Source organism: Homarus americanus, unplaced genomic scaffold (genome assembly GCF_018991925.1).
Source record: "Homarus americanus isolate GMGI-L3 unplaced genomic scaffold, GMGI_Hamer_2.0 scaffold59578, whole genome shotgun sequence".
Classification (NCBI taxonomy): domain Eukaryota; kingdom Metazoa; phylum Arthropoda; class Malacostraca; order Decapoda; family Nephropidae; genus Homarus; species Homarus americanus.
Window position 1 is genome coordinate 1,273,903 of NW_024712913.1, and position 24,511 is coordinate 1,298,413.

Below are 24,511 nucleotides of genomic sequence, written 5' to 3' on the forward strand. Positions count from 1 at the left end.
CTCAGATAGATAGATAGATAGATAGTCAACCAGATAGATAAATAGATAAACTGACATACACATGAATAAATTTAGAAGACAGACCGACAAACACACAGATAGACAGACATGAAAGGACAGACAGAAGGATTGACAGACAGATAAAGCTTTTATTTGCTTTGACAAATAAATAAACCATGAGCGGGAGTCAGGAGGTGGTGGGGAGGGGAGGGGTGGTAGTGTAGGTGAGGGGAGGGGTGAAGGTAGTAGTGGGGGAGGGGAGGGGAGGGGTGAAGGTGGTAGGTAGGGGTGGGGAGGGGAGGGGAGGGGTGAAGGTGGGTAGTAGGTGAGGGGAGGGGTGAAGGTAGGTAGGGTGAGGGGAGGGGTGAAGGTGGTAGGTAGGGAGGGGAGGGGAAGGTAGGTAGGGAGGGGAGGGGTGAAGGTGTGGTAGGTGTAGGTGAGGGGAGGGGGTGAAGGTGGTAGTGTAGGTGAGGGGAGGGGTGAAGGTGGTGTAGGGGAGGGGTGAAGGTGGTGGTGAGGGGAGGGGTGAAGGTGGTCGTAGGGGTGGGAGGGGTGTAGGTGAGGGGAGGTGAAGGTGGTAGTGGGGCAGGAGGGGTGAAGGTGGTGTGTAGGTGAGGGGAGGGGTGAAGGTAGTGTAGGGGAGGGGAGGGGTGAAGGTGGTAGTGTAGGGTGAGGGGAGGGGGTGAAGTGGTAGGTAGGGGAGGGGTGAAGGTGGTAGTGTAGGGGAGGGGGAAGGGTGAAGAGGTTATGGGAGCCGTCATCTTGGAGGGGGGAGACAAGGAGGTTAAACTCGATCGCCAGCGGTAAGGGCAAATTCAGGAAAAAAAACTCAATTTAATTCAAGATCAGGAAAAAGTCAGGGAAATTTGATCTGAGTCAGGGAAAATAGATATTGTGGAGAGGAATCAGGGGAAAAAAATCCTTTGTTAGGGAAAAAAATAAAAAAATCTGGGAACTTTGATGTGTTTAGTGGGAAAGAGTGAAGTCAAGGACATAATGAACGGTGAAGAACTATCCCAGGTATTATTAGATGATTTAGTGACATATACAGGTGTTTTTGTCACTAAAATTGCTACTGATCTTATCCCACGCCGGGGACTAATGTTCAACGTGGATTTTCAGTCACAAGAGAAGGTACTGTGGGTATACAAGAGTAGTGCATGATGGGAGGAAGGGAATGAGAGGTTGGGTGAGGTTAGGTTAGGTTAGGTTAGGTTAGGTTAGGTTAGGTTAGGTTCCAGTTAACAGAATTAGAAGTCACTCCAGAGAGAGATAATGTAAAGGTGTATGAAGGTTCAGAAGAAAGGCAAGATGACCCCCTTAACCTAACCTAACCAAACCTAACCTAACCTGATATGACCTGACCAAAGTTAATTAACCTGACCTAACTTGACCTATGGCCTGGTGGAAGTTTGGCCACTTGCTTAATTTGGTGATAAAATGTTGTCCACCGGGAAGTTGGTTGACGAGATCTCCCCTGGTGGTCCCCGCACTATGAATGGCCTGGTCGTGTGCCAAAGCCGTGTTCGAGACGTGTGTGGAACGAGTCATGAGCGAGTCTTGAGGATTTTCTTTGACAGTTATGGAACTTTTTGGTCACGTTTTAAGACTTATTTGAAAGCTGTTTGAGACGTGTTAAGAACGGGATGCTGAACGTGCGTCAGTTATTTTAAGCTTTCTGTTTTACCATTTTTTTTAAACTAATCATTAGTATTATAATATATATATATATATATATATATATATATATATATATATATATATATATATATATATATATATATATATATATATATATATATTTATATTATTATTATTATTATCACTATTATTATCATTACTATTCAAAGGTCAATTTAGGTGTTCATCCAGGAGTCAAATTCCCTGAGTTAGAATATTTTGTGATGTGAATTTAGAATTTAATCGTTACTTTCCCTCAGTAAACATGTGAGTGAGTCCCGTAGTCAGGGGCAGCTCAGATACAATGTACTGTAGACTTTCGGCACACAGGAGGGAAGCACTACACTCAAAACGCCTTCATTTTCCTCAACTGTAAAGTCAGGTACCCATTCACAGCTGGGTGAACTAGCGAGTGACTTGGGAGCTTATTGGCGATCCTATAGATAGAAGTCAAACCCTGTACAGACACGATCAAAAGTCCTGTCGCTTCTCCTGCTGCTTCATGTACCCAAAGATTCAGACTCGTGAACCAGAAGCAGTAAGACACTGATGCTTCGGATTCACCAGTCTTCTCAATCTTGAGGTTCGTGGAGCAGCAAGAATGGGTACAGTACTATAGTTGGTGACTGTACATACTCGGCTGCCTTACCCACTGTATGAGTAAGGTGTGTAAGTTTCCCTGGTTACTGGTGGCCCTCGGTCCTCTAAAACACAACATGTACAAAGCATGAACGGCAATGCTCTCTCTCTCGCACTGAGGTACGAATCTATCCTGCGTGTAGGCACAGATGTTTGTTCTTTGTCCCTGTTCAACCACACTTCAGGTATTTACAAGTATGAGTAAACACTTGGTGAGGGCGGGACTCGCTGCATGGAGTAAATAACACCATTTTTGTTCTGATGCAACGATCAATTATTGCTGATACCTTGACATTTATTCATTTAACTTTCAACGCTGAACTTTAAATTAAACACACATATAATCTTTCCCACAGCGGAAGACTTAGAAGAGGCTGATAAAGACTTGTTTTCGGTGTTATAGTAGAACCTCCATACAGTCACTGGCTGGATGTGTCGCCATCTTAGTCATTACAGCCTTGATACGGGACTTCATAACAATCTAGTTTTCATGGTGTTAATGACTTAATAAAAGTATTCATTAAACAAAAACAAAAGACCTTCAACTACTCGCCAGGGAGAGAGATTCTTTAGTAATTGGTGATGGACAGGTGGGGAAAATATTGCCCTGTTGTGGTGTATTAAAGTTTATTGTTGTTAACACTATTTCTATATTCATTCATATTTTGTTTACAGTCAATTTAGTTCAGGACAGTCACGTTTAGTTAGGGTCTAAATTCACCTGTTTCATATACCATTGTTGTACACGTTAGTCTGTTGTACACGTTAGTCTGTTGTACACGTTAGTCTGTTGTACACGTCACTGTTGTACACGTTAGTCTGTTGTACACGTTAGTCTGTTGTACACGTCACTGTTGTACATGTTAGTCTGTTGTACACGTTAGTCTGTTGTACATGTTAGTCTGTTGTACACGTTAGTCTGTTGTACATGTCACTGTTGTACATGTTAGTCTGTTGTACATGTCACTGTTGTACATGTTAGTCTGTCGTACATGTCACTGTTGTACATGTTAGTCTGTTGTACATGTCACTGTTGTACATGTTAGTCTGTTGTACATGTCACTGTTGTACATGTTAGTCTGTTGTACATGTCACTGTTGTACATGTTAGTCTGTCGTACACGTTAGTCTGTTGTACACGTTAGTCTGTTGTACACGTTGGTCTGTTGTATGTCTTTCTATTTGCATATTTAGTCTGTTGTACGTCACTGTTGCTTACACGTTAGTCTGTTGTACATATTGGTCTATTTGTACGTTAGTCTGTTGTACATGTCTGTACATATTGGTGTTGTACACGTCACTGTTGTACATGTTAGTCTGTCGTACACGTTTGTCTGTTGTACATGTTAGTCTGCTGTCATGTCTCAGTAATGTTGTCAGTCATGTCACAGTAATGTTGCCAGTCATGTCACAGTAATGTTGCCAGTCATGTCACAGTAATGTTGTCAGTCATGTCACAGTAATGTTGTCAGTCATGTCACAGTAATGTTGTCATGGTCTCAGGTCATAAGAGGTCAAAGACTGTTATCACTCCCCTGACCTTACCGACCGAGAAGAGCAGTGCAGTACTACAGGTCACATAACAAAAAAAAACTTACAAGTTTTATTTGCTTACAGACAGACAGAAGACAGACTAACCCAAAGACACACAGACACACAGACAGACCCAAGGATACACAAAGATCGTCACTCCAAACACACCCACAGACAGAGACAGACAGAGACAGACAGGCAACATCAAGACGACACAACACCCACTCGACACAGTCTCATTAACACCCACCTCAACATTTTAAGTCCGTCAGCATCAATACTAAGATAAACAGGTACAGAACATGTATATAACACCTTGTGACTGTATAGTAATTACCTCCAGTAAAGATCTACAATTTGGCGTCACTAAAAAATAAGTTTATCTAGACTTTAATAAAAAAAATAACAACTAATTACAACAGTTAATTAGATTTTATATATTCTCAATAAATTTAAATTAATTACACATGAATTTAGTACTAGATTAGATGCGTTTCGAGACATTTTATAATTAATTATATTTTGTTCTTTTTATCAGTTGTGTTACAGAAAATAAAAAATATATATAAACAGCATTACAGGTACAGGTACAGGTACAGGTACAGGTACAGGTGTGGATACAATAAAACAAGTTACAGTAACTCTCACACCGCCGCACCAGCGTAGAAATCAAATTTTCTCCGTCAATGATTTACATTCAATTTTTCTCGTTCACTGAATGAGTGAGGGAGTGAGTGATTCAGTGAATGAATGAATGAGAGAGAGAGAGAGTCTTTCATCATCTGTTGAATGTTTATCTTTGATCAATACTACAAGTAACCTTATCCTACTTGGCTCACACACCATCCTACCTGGCTCACCATCCTACCTCACAGGCCACACACCATCCTACCTGGCTCACACATCCTACCTCCCACACTCACCATCCTACCTCCACACACCATCCTACCTGGCTCACACTCTCCTACACACACCATCCTGGCTCACACCATCTACCCACACACCATCCTACCTGGCTCACACACCATCCTACCTGGCTCACACACCATCCTACCTGGCTCCACACCATCCCCTACCTGGCTCACACACCATCCTACCTGGCTCACACACCATCCTACCTGGCTCACACACCATCCTACCTGCTCCACACCTCCTACCTGGCTCCACACACCCATCCTACCTGGCTCACACACCATCCTACCTGGCTCTGGCTCACACCATCCACCACACCACCCATCCTACCTGGCTCACACACCATCCTACCTGGCTCACACACACCATCCTACCTGGCTCCACATGGCCCACCTGGCTCCACACACATCCTACCTGGCACCTGGGCTCCACACATCATCCTACACTGGCTCACATCCTACCTGGCTCCACACCATCCTACACTGGCCACATCACCATCCCACCTGGCTCACACATCTACCTGGCTGCACACTGGACACACAGTACACACATCACACAGTGGGGCTCACAGGCCAGGTTCACCTACCAAGGGCGAGTGCGGGCACTGCCACAGTGCCGAGGTTAACTCCAAACATTAGATGTCGTTCAGAACTCTACAATATACCTGAGATGCGCCTTTATTTCAACTATGACAACTACCTGGTTCTATTGGGCTAGTTAGGCTAGTTTATCGTGGCTATTTTATTAAACTTCGTCTATTTTTACCGTACGTGTGTCTTTATAATATAGCCATTATTTTTCTTGGGAGTTTTAACATGCTATTAACAGTGTTTTCATATCAGTCATGTTTGCGTCACGCTGATGAGTGGCAGGAAATTATCTAGGGAGAGTTGAATGGGAGGGCAGGGCCAGATATCAGGAGTTAATGGGAGGAGGAGGAGCAGGGATGGGAGAGAACAGGGAGAGGAGGAGGCAGGAGGGATACATAAAGGGAGAGGTAAGGTTGATGTACTGGGTGTAGGGGGGGGGTTGTACTGAAGGAGAGGGTATGACGGTGTTCCTCAAAGTTCATATAATTGTAAGGCTTCACCGCACTATGATGACAGCCTCTACCTGAAGCTGTACGAGTGGACGAGAAAGACCAAACAAACGTCTCAATCAAAGGACTCTTAAAAAAAAAATCTGTGATACTTGTCATATAATAAATTCTAATGCCTTGAGTTTACGACCCTAAGAATTCGTCACATACGACCCCAAGAATTCGTCACATACGACCCCAAGAATTCGTCACATACGACCCCAAGAATTCGTCATACGCTTTGTTCTCAAATATTAAGTGACAGCTTAGGTAGGAAGAGCTACTGAAGGAAGTATTACTATGTGTGGTGTCGTCTAAGTGTCATCCACCTCTGGCCATATAGGGTCACTCCTGCATGAGCCTCCACCCCCCGCAATGTGTTGCCAGGTACTCTTAACTTGGTTTACACGGCATGACTTCTCACGTGTTGTTTTGTTTAATTATTTCCGAACTTGAAATGTGAGAAAGCATCTAACTGGTCCACTTAAACTACTGACGTTGCAATTGCCTGAGGGTATTTTTTTAATGGATAAACTAACGTATGAATATATGAGAATCTAGACCTTAGACCTTATTAATGTTACAATTTATATACACGTCATTGTTCAACTAGTAACATTATTGCAAAATCACCTCAATTATTATGTGTCATTTTAATTACACAGTTTCATTGGTAGACCTTATGAGACGATCAGGTTGTTTTATATTAAATTGGACCGTGTCTCGTCGCAGGTTATCTTGCAGTCTGCTCACGACTCAAGATTCTCAGACCATCGTAAGTTGACTTTCACCAGTAACTAGGAACGAGGACCTCTAGACCCATACTGACAGGTGACTTCGAATCAGCGCCATAATGAGCCAGTCAGGAAATGTATCGTGCAGGTCCTCTCCCTCACCTAGAACTACGAAGTGATATCACCTGTGGCTCGTCTACACAGATTATTCTTGTAGTTACACACAGTGGTAGCCCCCACCACCTGTAGTAGCCCTCCACTACAGGTCTGGTGTAATTCTGATTTTAGTCCTGCATACGGTATAGTGTGGTTAGTATACCTATTGTGAGTCCCGGATGACTATCATCATTATTACTTCTACTATTACTATGAATACTACTATTACTATTACTACGACTACTACTGTTGCTACATCTACTACTATTTTTTTTTTGATAACTTGGCCTCCAGTCTTCCCCCAGTAACCACACCTTCGCCACCATTTTATTACCTTAATCTACGACTAGTACTACGACCACTACTATTACTACTTCTAACTTACTACTACTACTACTACTACTACACTACTACTTCTACCCTAGTCTGGGTGGCTGGTAGTTCCACAGCTTCCACACTCGCAGAAGGCCCCCCCCCTCCACGGCTCAAGGGTACTCTCTCCCCCTCCCCAGGATGTCGTCAATGCACCAGTAAGTCTTCCCCAGCGTGGCAACGTTGAGGGGGTTGGTGATGGGGTTAGGGAGGGGGGAGGGGCCGTGTCTGTTCTCCTCCCCTTGTTACGGTCACTTCCTCGGTTCGGTCGAGATAATAGGTTTATTTCAAGACCGTCAGGGTGTAAAAATACCCACCACCCTTTTCTGTTTTCCGTTGACCTGTGTGTAAATATATGGTAGTGGGAGACAAGGAAACCGTAGTATAGTAGTAGTAACGGTAGTAACTTAGTGGTAGTAGTAGATATAGCAATAGTATCATCAACATTCTAAACTAATCAAATACAAAAACAAAAGACAACAACCACAAACACCAACAACAAGAAAACACCACCATTAATAACACTACATCAATAACAATAACAAACATTAATTGTTCGAGGTATGATGACACTCACTATACACTAGGCAAAAACGGGGTTAATCAAGTCAATCTGGAAAGTGTGGGAAGTAAGTTAAAAAATAGCGGGAAACAAGTAGGAAAAAAAAAAGAGCAGAAATCGCGGGAAACAAGCCACCCCCCCCCCCCAAAAGGCTTGGGAATGAAGCCAAAAGCACCCACACTGAGTGATAGAAAATACCCCAAGATGATATCAAAAACTAGCAAGAGCTAACTAGTTTGGAAAGTAATTTAGAAGAGAGGAGAAAAACTTGTGGCAGCAAGAAACAAGCGTAATAGGTTTTCTGCGAGGCTTATACGAAATAAATTGGATACACATAAATAAGACAAAAGTTGATGCTCCTTCATATTTAAAACTAAGATGAATATATTATTTTACTTTACGTCACTGTTGATATCTGGGCACTAAAATTAAAATAAAAACAAAATTAATGAATCGTTTTGATGTTTTCGGTTTTTAACACTTCAACTGCCACTGTTCTCACGTTCATAACTTTTGATATAATAATCCGATTAATATTTATTTTCATGTTAATAGAATAATATTTAGTTATTCATAAGAGATTCATTCTTTTTTGTTTCGTTTCCATAATGTTACGTAAATTTGTTTTGCTGACGTCATTCGTATTTTTGATTGTTGTGTCTGTATGGGTGTTATGTTATACTCGAGAACGGATAACAGAAAACGTTAACAGTACGTAGTGGCGTCTCGAGTCTGCCCCATGGTTACGATAATAATTAAAAACTGAGCATTAGCAGAGAAGTTATGAACCCTTTCAGACGCCCTCGAAGGCCAGGGGGTGTGGAGTTGTGCTCAGAAAATGGGGTAGTCAGAACTGTGTGTGTGTGTGTGTGTGTGTGTGTGTGTGTGTGTGTGTGTGTGTGTGTGTATGTGTGTGTCTTCACTAATATACATTGTGTACAAAACTATGCCGAAAGAAAAAATACAATAATGCAATTAATTAAGGATCAGTTATACTTAAAATAGCTGTCAAACTTATCCATACTAAAATGTTAAGTAAATATCTGAAACAAACTATTACTGAACTATTCGAGCCAAGAGACACCATTCTTGACTTCACTTTCACTTTAACTTGATTTACTGTGTCGTACGAAAACAAATTTCTTCCTTCTCCCCATCACTTGCTTCCACTTTCCTGGTTGCACGAGGTGGTGGTGTTGCTATGCTAAATCCGAGTTACTTTCATCATCCCTTTACTTCTCCTTCCCTCATTTAGATTTTTTGTTTAAATCTCACTACAGCAAAATACTACTACTGTATTTATCACTTTCCTAATGCTCCTCTGGTGTCCATTCTGTTTAACAATATATAAAACACGATACATGATCCCACAGCCTAAAGCTCATAATGCTGAGTGGTATAAAGTAAACAACTAAATCCCAAAATAGTTCAGAGACTCTACACTAGTCCAGAGCGAGTCGATGTGCTGGAGGGGGTCGCTGCCACCACACTTGAATCTTACACAGGTATAGTCAACACTGCCACACAGATCCCTGGTATTGTTAGACAAGATGGACACCTGCTCGATCTCTCTCTTAATCAACATCCCATTTCTCAACCTAAGCTTCCTGTCCCCTTGGCACTTTTGACCACTGCATCATGTACGCGACAAAACTCTCTTTCCGTAAAGTCCATCTAATGGGAAATCTGTAAAAAAAAATACTCGAGACCGGAACTGATATCAGGAGTTTCATCTTTCATTTACTTCTTCTTCCTTGTAATTTGATTATGGACACCACTCATACAAAGTCGGGGCAAGGGATTACATACTTCTTAACCATTCCTCCCCCCTCCCAAAAGAAACTCTCATCCCCTCCAAAACAGTGAAATTATTGCTGCACCATTGCCATAACCAATAAGAAACGAGTTTATCGATTATAGAAATACCATCCATCCTTACAGATGCTCAGTAATTACGGCTATTAAGTTATCTATATCAAATTGTCTGAATAACTAATCATCCAAATTTGTAAACAGTTCAAACCATATCAAACTATTCTAGTCTTAATAAATTCACCTCTTAACTACAAATACTTATTCATTTATTTCTCCATTCACTGTGTTTATCCACTTTGTTCTTGGTTTACCTATCCTCCTTCTACCCTTCACCACCTCCATCTTCCATACTCTCCTAGCCTCCTCCTTCTACCCTTCACCACCTCCATCTTCCATACTCTCCTAGCCTCCTCCTTCACCACCTCCATCTTCCATGCTCTCCTAGCCTCCTCCTTCTACCCTTCACCACCTCCATCTTCCATGCTCTCCTAGCCAGTTCCTTCTCCTCTTGTTCGTTGTCTATGTCCTGCCTGAACCTCGTCCTTCTACCGTTTAGCTTTCTTCTAAACTGCTTCTTCATCCCAATTTCCTATCTCATCTCCGACAACCTATTTCTTTCCTCCCTTTTTACTCCATATATTTTTCGGACCCAGTTGTTCTCCTCGATCTGCCAGTTTCTCTCCTCCTCTCTACGTTAGTGTTACTCCTCCTTAAGTGCAGGTCAGTCTTGAGCGTCTTCATCTCTTCTCCTTTTCTGTTGTTGGTTTATTTATTTGTCCCGGGTAACAGCCTCTACTTTTTCTCTACGCTAATGTTTCTGTGCTCAAATCCTCCTCTTCACTTCCCTGCTTCAATTTCTTATTTGGTATCAGGTCGCAGTGTGTGTGTGTGTGTGTGTGTGTGTGTGTGTGTGTGTGTGTGTGTGTGTGTGTGTGTAGTTGTAAAGGGTCTCTTGACTGACTCTTACGCTATCTGTCTGAGCGTCAACTTCTATCTTATTCAAACTAATATTCAACTTTCAATGACATATAAATGAATGCAGTCTTATGGAGATGCTTCAACTCTCCTTAGACACTAAACAGACATCTTCATCTTTATACAGATAATACACAGCTGAGTGAGGTGCATCAATCATGGTTACCTTCAATGTTACTTATCAAAAACTAAAGATATATTAACAGTCGTAATATTCCAGAATTCAACATAATTTCTGATATCACCACAGACCATTACTTCAAGTCTTACCATGACACTTTGTTAAATATCTAGGATTACCGAATCGAACAACCCTAACCTAACCTAACTAAGATTTGGGTCTAACTGTAGTTACTAAATCATAAATTAAGGCTCCATCATATTACGAAATTTAAGGTCTCTCTCTCAAGTGTAGAAGCTGTATGGACAACTTAAGGGGGTTATATTCAACAGGATACAGCTACGCCGCTGAAAGAGGAAAGTGCGAGGGATAACTCATATAGTTAGAAGAGAGAGCCAGTATAACAGAGAATGGAAGAGTGAGAGGGATAACCCATCTACGCACACGGCTATTAAACTGGCGATAAAATACGGTCAATACCAAAGAGATAGAATGATAACTCCTCTATGGCAGTCCACTAAAGAGTTATAAAATGATCCCTTCTTTTCATTCGGATATATTTAGTACTTTTAAAAACTCAGGCACGTAATGAACGACTTCGAGTCACGCTGGAAAATCGAATGTTAGGAAGGGTAATTCATCCCCATCCGCTTGACACCAAAACACGTCATAGAAAACGGAGAAAACCCTGATGTTCACCCGGACAGTCCAGACCAGAGTACTGTGTCAGAAAATGAAAGCGTTTGAGGGGTAACATCTCTATCCACTCGTGCGAAATCTCTCTTATAAATTATAATCTCTGTGTTTCCAGCTATATATTCAAAATATTACTATAGTTTTTATTTATTGTTTACTTTTTGTTACTAAGAAAAGGTTACATTTCTTTGGTTTTAAAGTGATAACTAAAAAAAAACATGTAGTCCTGATTTGTGTTAGCTTTTTTTTTGTATTCATTTACCACCAACATTTCTTTTTACCTGTTTTCTATTAAATATCAAATACTCTCCATTTTCTTTTCAATAAGCTACATTACTATTTCATAACACTGTTCCTTCCCTTCCTCATATCTTCGTCATGTTACACCCACTTGTTTCAACACCGCTACAATCTCAAAGTGTCCAGCTACCTTCACTAACTTTCACATAACGTCACTAAGCGTCCTTAACACTTACAGAAAAAAATGATGACAACTCAGTATATTCTATGAGCCTTCCCCAGCACATCACTGTCTCCTCTTGCAACCCATCACCTCAGACTTTCCCTCCAATGTCTCATATGTGTTTACCTCTGTAACAAACGCTTCAGTAACACAAGAAACTGAACAATAAACGCTTCAGTAACACAAGAAACTAAACAATAAACGCTTCAGTAACACAAGAAACTAAACAATAAACTCTTCAGTAACACAAGAAACTAAACAATAAACGCTTCAGTAACACAAGAAACTAAACAATAAACGCTTCAGTAACACAAGAAACTAAACAATAAACGCTTCAGTAACACAAGAAACTAAACAGTAACACAAGAAACTAAACAATAAACGCTTCAGTAACACAAGAAACTAAACAATAAACTTCAGTAACACAAGAAACTAAACAATAAACACTTCAGTAACACAAGAAACTAAACAATAAACAGTAACACAAACACAAGAAACTAAACAATAAACGCTTCAGTAACACAAGAAACTAAACAATAAACAGTAACACAAGAAACTAAACAATAAACGCTTCAGTAACACAAGAAACTAAACAATAAACGCTTCAGTAACACAAGAAACTAAACAATAAACGCTTCAGTAACACAAGAAACTAAACAATAAACGCTTCAGTAACACAAGAAACTAAACAATAAACGCTTCAGTAACACAAGAAACTAAACAATAAACGCTTCAGTAACACAAGAAACTAAACAATAAACGCTTCAGTAACACAAGAAACTAAACAATAAACGCTTCAGTAACACAAGAAACTAAACAATAAACGCTTCAGTAACACAAGAAACTAAACAATAAACGCTTCAGTAACACAAGAAACTAAACAATAAACGCTTCAGTAACAAGAAACTAAACAATAAACGAAACTAAACAATAAACGCTTGTAAGAAACTAAACAATAAACGCTTCAGTAACACAAGAAACTAAACAATAAACTCTTCAGTAACACAAGAATCTAAACAATAAACGCTTCAGTAACACAAGAAACTAAACAATAAACTCTTCAGTAACACAAGAAACTAAACAATAAACGCTTCAGTAACACAAGAAACTAAACAATAAATGCTTCAGTAACACAAGAAACTAAACAATAAACTCTTCAGTAACACAAGAAACTAAACAATAAACTCTTCAGTAACACAAGAAACTAAACAATAAACGCTTCAGTAACACAAGAAACTAAACAATAAACTCTTCAGTAACACAAGAAACTAAACAATAAACGTAACACAAGAAACTAAACAATAAACGCTTCAGTAACACAAGAAACTAAACAATAAACGCTTCAGTAACACAAGAAACTAAGTAACACAAGAAACTAAACAATAAACGCTTCAGTAACACAAGAAACTAAACAATAAACGCTTCAGTAACACAAGAAACTAAACAATAAACGCTTCAGTAACACAAGAAACTAAACAATAAACTTTCAGTAACACAAGAAACTAACAATAAACGCTTCAGTAACACAAGAAACTAAACAATAAACGCTTCAGTAACACAAGAAACTAAACAATAAACGCTTCAGTAACACAAGAAACTAAACAATAAACGCTTCAGTAACACAAGAAACTAAACAATTCAGTAACACAAGAAACTAAACAATAAACTCTTCAGTAACACAAGAAACTAAACAATAAACTCTTCAGTAACACAAGAAACTAAACAATAAACGCTTCAGTAACACAAAAAACTAAACAATAAACGCTTCAGTAACACAAAAAACTAAACAATAAACTCTTCAGTAACACAAGAAACTAAACAATAAACGCTTCAGTAACACAAGAATCTAAACAATAAAAATACTAGAGATTTATACAAAAATAAGTAACTAGTCAGACAGTATCTCAAGCTGCAGTACATGTCGAGGGAACACAACACAGAAGGCGGCCACCACTACACGAGTACAATGTAAATGATCGATAATCTACAATACTTTTTCTGTATGAATTAGAACAAATGTGTTATTACTGTAAGGAAAGTTTAATAGCAATGGGTTCCATAAAGATTTCTACGCATATAACTTCCCCCAAACAGACCTCAGCGAACAATGGGTTTCTTTTTTTCTTTTTTTAACCCGTGTTTATAGAAAATAATGCAACAAATATAACACGCACGCACACATACATGCACACAAATGCTATCATCTCCACCATTACCATTGATACTATACCATTACTCTCTTTATCATCACTATCTAAATAATTTCTATGTACAATTTCAATTTCACACTCTGGACAGCAAACTTAAGACAAATAACGTAGTCTAACTTAACCTAACCAAGATCAGATGGTTTGAGAAATGACTCGTGTGTTTATATTATACGAAGATAACTTTAAATACATATTATAATAAACATAGTTTTTGTGTTTTAATTTCTACTAATATTTGTTTACCTCTCCTGGACTATGGTGTCTTACCGTGTCTTGTTAGTTACACGAAGCAACACAATAGTTATGGATATTCAGTCATTATGATAAACTTTTATAAAGGCCACAAGAAATTAAATCTTGTTTAAAGGAATATTTGTATTGTAAGAACTAAATTATTTTTATTGTCATCTTACTGTTCAGTCTTTTCTTCTCCTCCTCTGCACACAACTTGCGCAGTTTGCACGGAAAGTTTTAGCATTACGCTCCTGACCAGGAAATTTCCAGACTTTAGTGCGGTCCACAGACTCTAAGCTCCAAATGTGTCTTGTATATGAGCCCTTAAATACAATGAATGATAGCGGTGCTGCAGGCCACTGAAGGGGTGTACACCTGTGGCGTACTGACCACATTATATAATCTCTCTCTGTAATACTCTGTGATATAAGCATAAGGTAGTAGAGAATATAATATAGGACGTGGTGAAGGTAGAGGATTTTAATCATATCTATTTCTTTATATTCACACTTGGAACCTACACTAATGAAGCTTCTCCCGACAGGTGTGTACCACGAGCTGCGAGCAGCGGATCCTTGCTTCACCTGCACCTTCCAGTATTATCCCACGACACCTGACCACGCCTACGCTCACGTCCAGCCTACGACCACTACCACCTTCCACCAGCCCTGCCTGCCCACCAGCCAGTCCTACCTTCCCACCACCCGCCAGCAGCCCACTCAATCACCCTGCCTCCGGACGGGTCAACAACAGGCTTGTCTCGGATCCAGTCAACAGTCATGTCTCTCAACTAGTCAACAAGCCTGCCTCCCGGCCAGTCCACAATCGTGTCACCAGAGCAGTCACCAGTCTAGCCAGCAGACCAGCTACCCATCGAGTCACACCTTCACGCCGCTACACCTGCGACCCGTAGAAGAGACTGAGGCAGCGCACGACTTGCTGGAGCTGGCTCGATCCGCCCCCGCTTATACCTATCAGCCTCCAACCCCAGCTTCCTCTTGTGACTCTCTCGAGGCGCCCTCCACTAGCTACTCGGAGGCGACGGTATGTGACGGAAGTGAACCTCTGTACGAGGACAGCGAAGCAAGTCTCATTACAACACCCACACCTTCCCCGGCAGGTAGCAGTGACGCCGAAAATGTGGCTCCGACCTGCGCCCTCGGGCTGGATGATGGGCGGTCTCGAGTGCGGGTGGGGCGGAGTGAGGGTGTGCGGCTAGGACGCCACAAGCCGCGGTATACGTGCTCGGAGTGCGGGAAGCACTACGCCACCTCCTCTAACCTGTCGCGGCACAAGCAGACGCATCGCGACTTGGACTCTGGCAATGCGCGTCGTTGCCATGTGTGCGGGAAGGCGTACGTCAGCATGCCGGCACTTGCCATGCACGTGCTGACGCATAATTTGACGCACCGGTGCGGCGTCTGTGGCAAGGCCTTTTCCCGCCCCTGGCTATTACAAGGACACATGCGCTCCCACACCGGAGAGAAGCCCTTTGGATGTGCCCACTGCGGCAAGTCCTTCGCTGACCGATCCAATCTGCGCGCGCATATGCAGACACACTCTCAGCTCAAGAACTTCAGGTGTAAACGCTGCAACAAGTCCTTCGCTCTCAAGTCGTACCTCAACAAGCACTACGAGTCTGCGTGTTACCGGGACGGAGCGTGTGGCGAGATCTGCACCTCCCCCGGGCCCTGAACTAGGCCACGCACACCTGTAGACTTGTGTGTGGCCAGGCAACTGTACCTACTGTGGACCTAAATGGCCACAATTTGTACCCATGGTGGGCCGGGGCGTGGCCACTAACCTGTGACCTGTGGACCTGTAACTGGCCATGCCCCTTGGCCCACACGTGGACCTGTGACCTGAATTAAGACTTGGCAATAAGGTCGGGTTACCTGACAGGTAGATTAGCTGCTCTTCCACATAGCGTTACACGGTGCACTAGCATTTAACAGCGAAAAAACAAAGTGCTTTATTTTGCTCCTGTAAATTTATACTTTAATCCAATATTGTGATCCTCTGTGATTTTTATGTGGCATCATTTAGTACATAGTCATCACCAAAGCCGAGACCCCGAGCTGGTGATCCGTTGTCTCTGAGGCTTGACGAGCCACCCTGGCGGCTTCCGACACTCTCCAAGCTAGTAACAACTTGGTTTCTTGTTCATCAGGCTGCTACTGACGGTCACTGAAGCTTGTCAAGTCGATGCCAATATTTTCTGAAGCTTGACAAGATACAGACAGTTCAACACCTGATAAACTAATACCAGAAGGTTCACTAGCTGGCGAGGTTTGTGAGCTTGACGGGTAAGAGAGAGCAGCGGTTTCTCTAGGGTCGGGTTCGGTCACACGACGCGTTACAAAATCTGAACTCAAGCTCGTCTTTTTTATTCCAAGCTTCTTTTATTAGCTGCAGGTGACGCCATTATCTTTTGTGAAGTGAATTATACGACTTACTACAATCATTTATATTAACAAAATCCCAAAATAGCCTTTTAGTCGGGCTTTTTGTAGAAGCATAAAATGATTGTTTCTTTCACTTAAACACGAAACAAATTAGTTTGTAACAACATTAATTCACGGATCAAATGTATTAAAGGCTCATTAAAATGGTTTATAGACTTTTAAATGGCGAAGGATCAAATATGAAGCTCACAAGAAAAAAAATATTTGATTTAATTCTTGAGCTGTATTGTATAAAATTCTCGGAATCATTTTTTCAATAGCAACTACTAATCACAACTTGATTTACCTTGAACTATTGATGATCTTTACCATGAAGTAACATGTTAAATGATGAGAAACACACAGTGACCTTCCCCACCACAGCCACACAAACAGCGCCCACCACACACTATAGCTCAGTCATCAAACCTTCTCTCTGTTCATCTTGTTATAACTCTGACAGAATAAGTCATAGTAACACATGTATAATTATCAACAGCTAAAATAGAATAACTTTATGGTAGAGTAAAGATGATATTGTTAAGGCGTAGTAAAGCAATACATAGAGTGGCCGCTTAATACTGACCAGCAACAATTAATGATCATGATAAAAGAGACAATACATAATTCAAGACGTTTTAAGAGTTTGTGTGTCTGTCTTCTTCACTCGGTGTTACTGTACTGAGTGTGTGAATCTTGGCGTGACCAGAACAGCAGCGCCACGGTGGACAGATGCGGTCACTGGTACAAGTTAACGGCATCACGACGCACTTATAACAATATGGGCTGACCGAAGTGAGTGTGTGTGTGTGTGTGTGTGTGTGTGTGTGTGTTATTGACCGAGAATTATTTACAGGACTCTGGTAACCGAGAGTGGCACTATCAGGTGTCTATGGCACTCGGATTATCAAAAAGTATGTGGTACTGTGATTATAAATGTTGCACTGATTATCAAGTGTCTGTGACATCTCTGATTATCAAAAGTCTGTGATATTCTGATTATAAGCGATGCACAGGTTATCAAGTGTATGTGGCACTCTGATTATCAAAAGTCCGTGGCACTCTGATTATCAAAGTCTAAGCCAATCTGATCATTAAGTGCCTGTAACATCTCTGATTATCAATAGGTTGTGGCACAGAGACACTGACTGATTAATAATTAATTCACTAATTATCAAGATGACAGGGGCAGGCGAGCACAGGGTCGCGTCTACACAGTGTGGGCGGGCGTCTGGTGTTCTGTGTTGAGGTTGGTCACACACTTTCTCACTCTCACTTGGATGTCTAATATCTCCAAACACTACTTTAAAAGGATGAATTTTGGATTCTTAAGATCATCTGTCATAACAGGACTCATCTTAGCTGTCCGAAGTAGTTGTAAATTACTTTGTAAACAAATTACTTTGTAAAAAAACAGCTGCATTTCATATTGTTATACTGGCACTGTTTGAACTAGATCAAATATCCGTGATTAATGCCACTACAAAAGGTATTCGTTTGGAGTTTGAAGCACCCGGGAAGACAAATCCTCAAGCCTATTAGTCAATCATCGTTTTGTCGTTTCCTCATTGGTTACTTAATGGGTAACTTTCAACCAATTAGGCAGGAAAATTTAATTCCCTTGCTTTTGGTTGGTAAATGAATAAACGGATATATGTTTTAGTCAAAACTACAACGTTTTCGATGAATGCAGTAGAGTCATTTTGTTCCAAACGAACCTTAGTTGTAATAACATTGATCCTTTCAAGCAATAAGCATAGCAATACATATATTGTTACCGCATCATACCTAGAACTAGTAGGCTAAAACTAGAAGATAAAAAAAGGCAAACGTAGAATCTCCTTGATAAGTTGTAATCTAGAGTAATTATTTTTATACAATGAAAATTCGGTGTTTTGTGTTACCTCTGAATCAAGGCCGCTGGCGCCGCTTGTAAACAAAACATTCAGACCCTGACTGCCATGTTCCTTGGTCCAGACGGGGTGGCGTCCGCGTCACGCGCCCTCACCTCTCTCTAGCTACCCGCTGCTCCACTCTCTGACAACAGGCTACTCCTCTCTAAGATTTTTCTGGTTCTCTCTGTTCTTCACATCCTTTCTCCTTTCTTCCTTGTCAACATCATCATCATGGTCATTACTATCTTGTTCTCCAGTCCACCATTTCTTCCTCCTCTACTTCTCTTCCTCGAGGGAGATGAGGTTTCAATGAGGTCCTGCGAACCCTCTGTTACTCGTAAGTTACTGTTACTCCCCACACCACAAACGGGGAATTCAGTGTGTTTTTTAAAGCTATTTCTTTGTGGTTTTACTCACACGCAGATTCAACACTAGAGACGCACTTTTTTCTCTGTATTACTTACAATAGCGAGGTGGAAGTTGTTACTGTTTGTTTACTTTCTGTTATCATTATGTTGTGAGCATTTTACCCGGATGTGGGTTTGTTTAAGGGAGGGGGGGAGGGGGGGTTATTAGATATGTATTTACAGTGAGCGACTTAACTAACTCCTACATGGCACACAGATGGTTCATAATAGTGCTTACTTTGACTAACAACATGTAAACAGAGAAAGTGTTTATGAGTTACAAGTTTTCAATGATTTACCGTACGAGGATGAGGTGACTTGTGTTTGTGATATGGAGACGAGAAACAAAGATGAATCTGTGTGAGATGATTTAATGAGAAAGTAATACTTGATACAGTGGTATGTAAGGTTGTTAAGGAATATGAAAAAGGTTGTAATAGTGACAAGTTGTAAAAGTTGTAAACATTTTTGATTGTGTGTTTATGATCAAAGTTGAATTAGTAACAATGTTCAGACTGTTGTGGGTTTGAAGCAGCCATTATGATAAACTGTACTTAAATAAGCTTATCTGATAATATATACAGTAGAAGCATAACTTAAAAGATCTGTTATTTTTGGTGTGAAGGGTAAATTGTAAACATTCTCTCAGTTGTGTTTGTAATAAGGACACAATTTGCCAAGTTTTAAGAATAGGTTAACTGTACAGATATAATAGAAAACTAATCTTAATTTTTGTACTGTATAAAAAAACAAAAAACAAATGTGATTGAGAAAAACTGTGCAATTTAAGACTGCGTCCTGTCCTACTTATTATCTGTGGCGACAACATGGAACTTGTCACTCATAACGTCGCAGTGTTAATGTTTTTGTGCTAAATGGATATGAAAGATTAACTGATGATACTAATTCCGGAATACTTTTTTTAATAAGGTTTGTAAATACGGGGATAAATTAATAGCTGTAAACGGAAAGTCGTTCAGATCAAAACCTTGGTAGATTAAGTTTATATACTGACGATTAAAAACTGAATTCATACGAGATTATTTCCGAATTAAGTTTAACGTGTTCTATGTATACATAATTATTTCTTATTTGATGTCATTTAACTGTTTTGTAGAGGCAATCAACGAGAGATTAGTGGAGGTTGTAAATTGACTGTACTGTATTTTGGTGTCGTGTGGCGGGAAGTAAGAACGGTGAGCACACACACACACAAAACGGTCTATGGCGAGAAACGATAATGTCGCCGCCTCACAATTTTTATGCAATGGTGGTACAATGTGTTCGTAATGTTAAAATTGTAAAGACATTCTCTGTGAAAAAAAAAAAAAACTTTATTTGTGACTAAAGAAGCAGAAGTCAGGATAGTGGATTTGAATATATTTTTATCAGTAAGTTTGTTAATTTATGTTTCTGAGTCGGATTCATCTTGGTGTCTACGTTAAGTACGCCTAGTGTCTGAGGATGGAATATTGTTTCAAACTGGTTGACTATAACATCCAAAAAAAGGACCAAAATTACACCGATTTTTTTTTTTTTTTTTTTACTTGGCACCAGTTAGCAATAAATAAATAAAATAAGGTACAGAATGTTTAGGTAAATATCCTGTACAATTTGTCCGGTAATAAGTGAATCTGTTTCGTTAAAGAGTGAAAATTTGGGTGATTTGTGTGTGTGTGTGTGTGTGTGTGTTTTACGAGGAATGTTTATCGTAGGAACCTTAGTGACTCCTGACTCTGGGGCAATCAATCAGATTCTTTTTTTCTACCAAGTTACGCGTCTTGACTTTTAACTTCTGCTTCATCCGTTTTTTGGTTATCTTTGGTGAAATTATTTTTTTATGGTGAACTCCTGGAAATGTACCAAAATTATGTTAAGAAATTGTTGATTTTTTGTAATTTTTGGTAGTATTTAGTAATTTATTTATATATGTAAACTCCCCATCTACACACTGATACTATGAGAGAAAAATGCTTGCCTACATCACTAGTATAACTTAATAGCTAACATAACCGTTCGCATTTGACAACTAAAAATCTGTTGTTGTTTTTTTACTCAATATTACATAGTGTACATATCGGTTAAGAGAATGTTTTGATGTTTAGAAAGAAAGGAACACGACTTGGTTATCTAACTAAAAGCCAATTTAGACAATGATTTCTGCTGTAATAATGGCGCAACACTCGCGCCCCAACACTACTGTCCGTCTCACGATTCAAAGTAATAAAATCAACACCAACTTCTAATAAGATCTGCGCTGAACATAGATAACTAGTTAACAAAATAGCAATAATAGAATAATACTATTTACTCGTCCGTACATGTAGAATATTTCAAAATAAGAATGACTTATAACGCAGGAAACTGAATCGCAATAAACAATTTATTTTAGGCTCTACATACGAACGAATATGTGTAAAATAAACCTAACCTAACCTATCATTAACAATACAGATACGAATTAAGACAAAAACAAGGGACAAATTTTGATTACTATGAATTATGTTCAGAATTACGAAGAATAATGAATCATTTGTATTAATAATTAGTGAAGATAAGTTTGCCTCAAGTACTGAGGTTTTATATCCCTTGTTGATTTACTTTCATATATAACTTTTTTTGGTCAGTTGTAGCAGTCATAGGGGCATGAATGGTAGTCCTGTTAGAATGTTACTGAGAGCAAGTGCACGGCGAGGAATGTTACTGGGAGCTGGTGCACGGCGAGGAATGTTACTGGGACCTAGTGCACGGCGAGGAACAATAACCCTGGAAAGGCCCTGACAAAATTAGTGCGAATTAGATGACTGATGACTGGCACTGATCATTCTTCCATATACCAAGCTCCTCCCCTCACCAGTACCACCAGCACAGTCAGTATCTCCCATCATACTATAGACGTCAAATAATTAGTATTTTTTCAAGTTACAATAACATAAAAGGTGTATCGTATAGTTTTGTTATACAGTGACGAGTTGAAGGCAAGTATTTAATTCTCTCTCACTTCACTACATTACACTGAGCCCCACAATGTCTAAAGTACAGTCCCCTTCACTAGTGCGTTTACAGGGGCTCGTCAGGTTTTGTGCAGTGTGGCAGCGTTGTGTTTGTTTACATTCGACAGAAGGAAACTCGCAATAGTTAACATACTATGGAACCAAAGTAAAACAATATTAAAACAAATATCTCAATGTAATGATTTGTGGAATGTTTATATGACGAGCCCCTGTAAACGCGCTAGTGAAGGCGACTGTACATTATATAGTTGTTGGTTATTTTAATATAGAGTATCATTCCATTATATGTTTTCATGGTTTTTATAAGTTGTTTTTGTTGATCTCATTAGTTAACACATTCGGCGGTCACATATGAGGATTTATCAGATATTTTTTCTACAGTTTATTTTAGGTCACAAATAAAGCCGGTGAAGATTTATAGATACTGTATAATCGAGTGATATTTATTTATTTCCGATTTGTATATTTTCTATCTGATAATATGAATGTTTAATAACGATTGTATAATTGAATAGTTAAGGATGTTCGGGGGAGGAAGTGGCCTAGACAAGCTTCCGTGGATCGACCGGGATAAGCGAGTGGGTCAATGTTTCTTTCTTTTTCATTCATATATTTTTTTTTTCACTATGGAATATGAACTATGAATCAATAACTAACGAACTGGGGTGTGTTTCTTGAGCTCCCTAACGACTGATATATATCAAACTCTAAAGAAGAAGAAGACACTTTACCCTACAGTCTAGCGACGTCACAATGTTCTCAGGGCTAAGCACTCGTCAAAGCAGGGGGTCCTGTTGTTCCCGTGTACACATCTCGTGTATTCCGAATTTTTTTATTCTGTTCGGCAACTTTATCCTCAATGACAATCTTTTTTAAAGGTTTTACAAATATATGACTCAAGTCCACTGCAGGACAATTTTCTGATCTGCTTGTGTAAGAGAGCGAGGCTTGGTGGAGCTCCCGGTTCACGATGTCTAGTGACCTCTAGCCACCTCTTTGTGGCCTCTGTACAACCTCTGACGACCTCCGTACGACCTCTAGCCACCAATTTGTGCCCTCCGACGGCCTCACCGCAGCCAGCCGTCGGATAATTCCCGGCTGGTTGGTCGATAAAGAAAGTATCACGAACTGCTCAAGTCTGAACGACACAACAGGACCCGAATGTCTTTGGAAATATTCAACTCGTGATTGTGACTGATTGTCTTGCCGCTGACGGATTATTTCTTACCAATCTGACCATTACGAGAATTACTTATCTAATAAAAGAGGCTGGAGGCAAGGAGCGAAGAACTGTTGGGAAGACTAAGAGTGGTGTAGAGGCCGTGCGGGGCGTGGTCATACTTGATAAGGGGTACTGCCACCCACCAACAAAGATCTGACACTACGTCGCTAGCTTTATGCCTCTAGTAAGTTGCTTTTTACATAGCCAACTAGGATAGGATCTAGGTCTTAACCTTAGGGATCCATTAAGTCTTTTTTTCTCTTCATTACTGATTAACTTCATAGATACTGATAAGATTATGATGTACATAACTTTTATGATTGATATTTTATTCTTAAAGGAAACAATTTTGGGCTTTAAAATAATTTTCTGCTTCAAATGTTTTTCCACACAAAATAATGGAAATAAGCATTTGAAATGTTTCTCCTTTGGCATTACTTAACTAACTCACAATGACAACATTATAATATATATATATATATATATATATATATATATATATATATATATATATATATATATATATATATATATATATATATATATATATATATATATATATATATATATATATATATATATATATATATATATATATATATATATATATATATATATATATATATATATATATATATCTTCTGGTCTAGAGGAATAACAATGCCACAAACAAATTTTTCTACAGATAACGTCGTCGGCATTTCCATAGACTACACTCGTTTCCTTAACTTTCAATGTTGTTCAAAATGGAAATAACAACAAAGTAAACAATCTCGATGCTCTTATCAAAGGAGAAACACACTTTATTGTCACCAACTTCTGCCCAATTTTGTTGATCATTTCACACATGTAGGATTTGAGAGCTTTCTCCGCCGTACCATTGGAGTGATTGTAGAGGATTATATTTCTGAATAGCCAATCTCTATTATGACTGAGTAAACTTAGTTAGCAGAGCTCTAGAGCTTAGAAAGTGAGATGTATGAGATCCACCTGCAGAAAGCGGATACACTACCGTAGTTTGGACTAGATCTTTTATTAGAGCTGAACAGGTTTCATAGGGGATTTCTTGAGGCTTTAGATGCCGTAGTGCGATTCACATTTCTCATTAACAGTAGTAGTTCTTAGCAGCCAGTCACAAGCTGAGGGCGCTAGTGGTGGCCACTTACACGGTGCTGGACACAGAAGTTAGCTTATAGGATAAACTTCTTATCTCATAGGTGAGATAAAGAACAAGGAAAACTCTTATACTCTGCATGACGTTTATAGATCTCAGCTCTTTCTTCACACTATATACAAAGATCTTAAGCTATCAAGGGTTGGAATTTCGACTCGACGCCAGAACAAATAGAA

The 24,511-nt window shown here is 39.7% G+C and overlaps 1 protein-coding gene across 1 annotated transcript in view; it reads left to right on the forward strand.

Annotated features, from left to right (window-relative positions):
• LOC121864450 (transcriptional repressor scratch 2-like) overlaps positions 1 to 23,615 on the forward strand; it is a 37,373-nt gene extending 13,758 nt beyond the window's left edge. The window contains exon 2 of the mRNA XM_042363477.1: positions 14,724 to 23,615. Within this exon, the coding sequence (XP_042219411.1) occupies positions 14,724 to 15,874 (1,151 nt within the window). The 3' untranslated portion in view covers positions 15,875 to 23,615. The remainder of the gene's footprint in view (positions 1 to 14,723) is intronic.
• Positions 23,616 to 24,511: the final 896 nt, after the last annotated feature.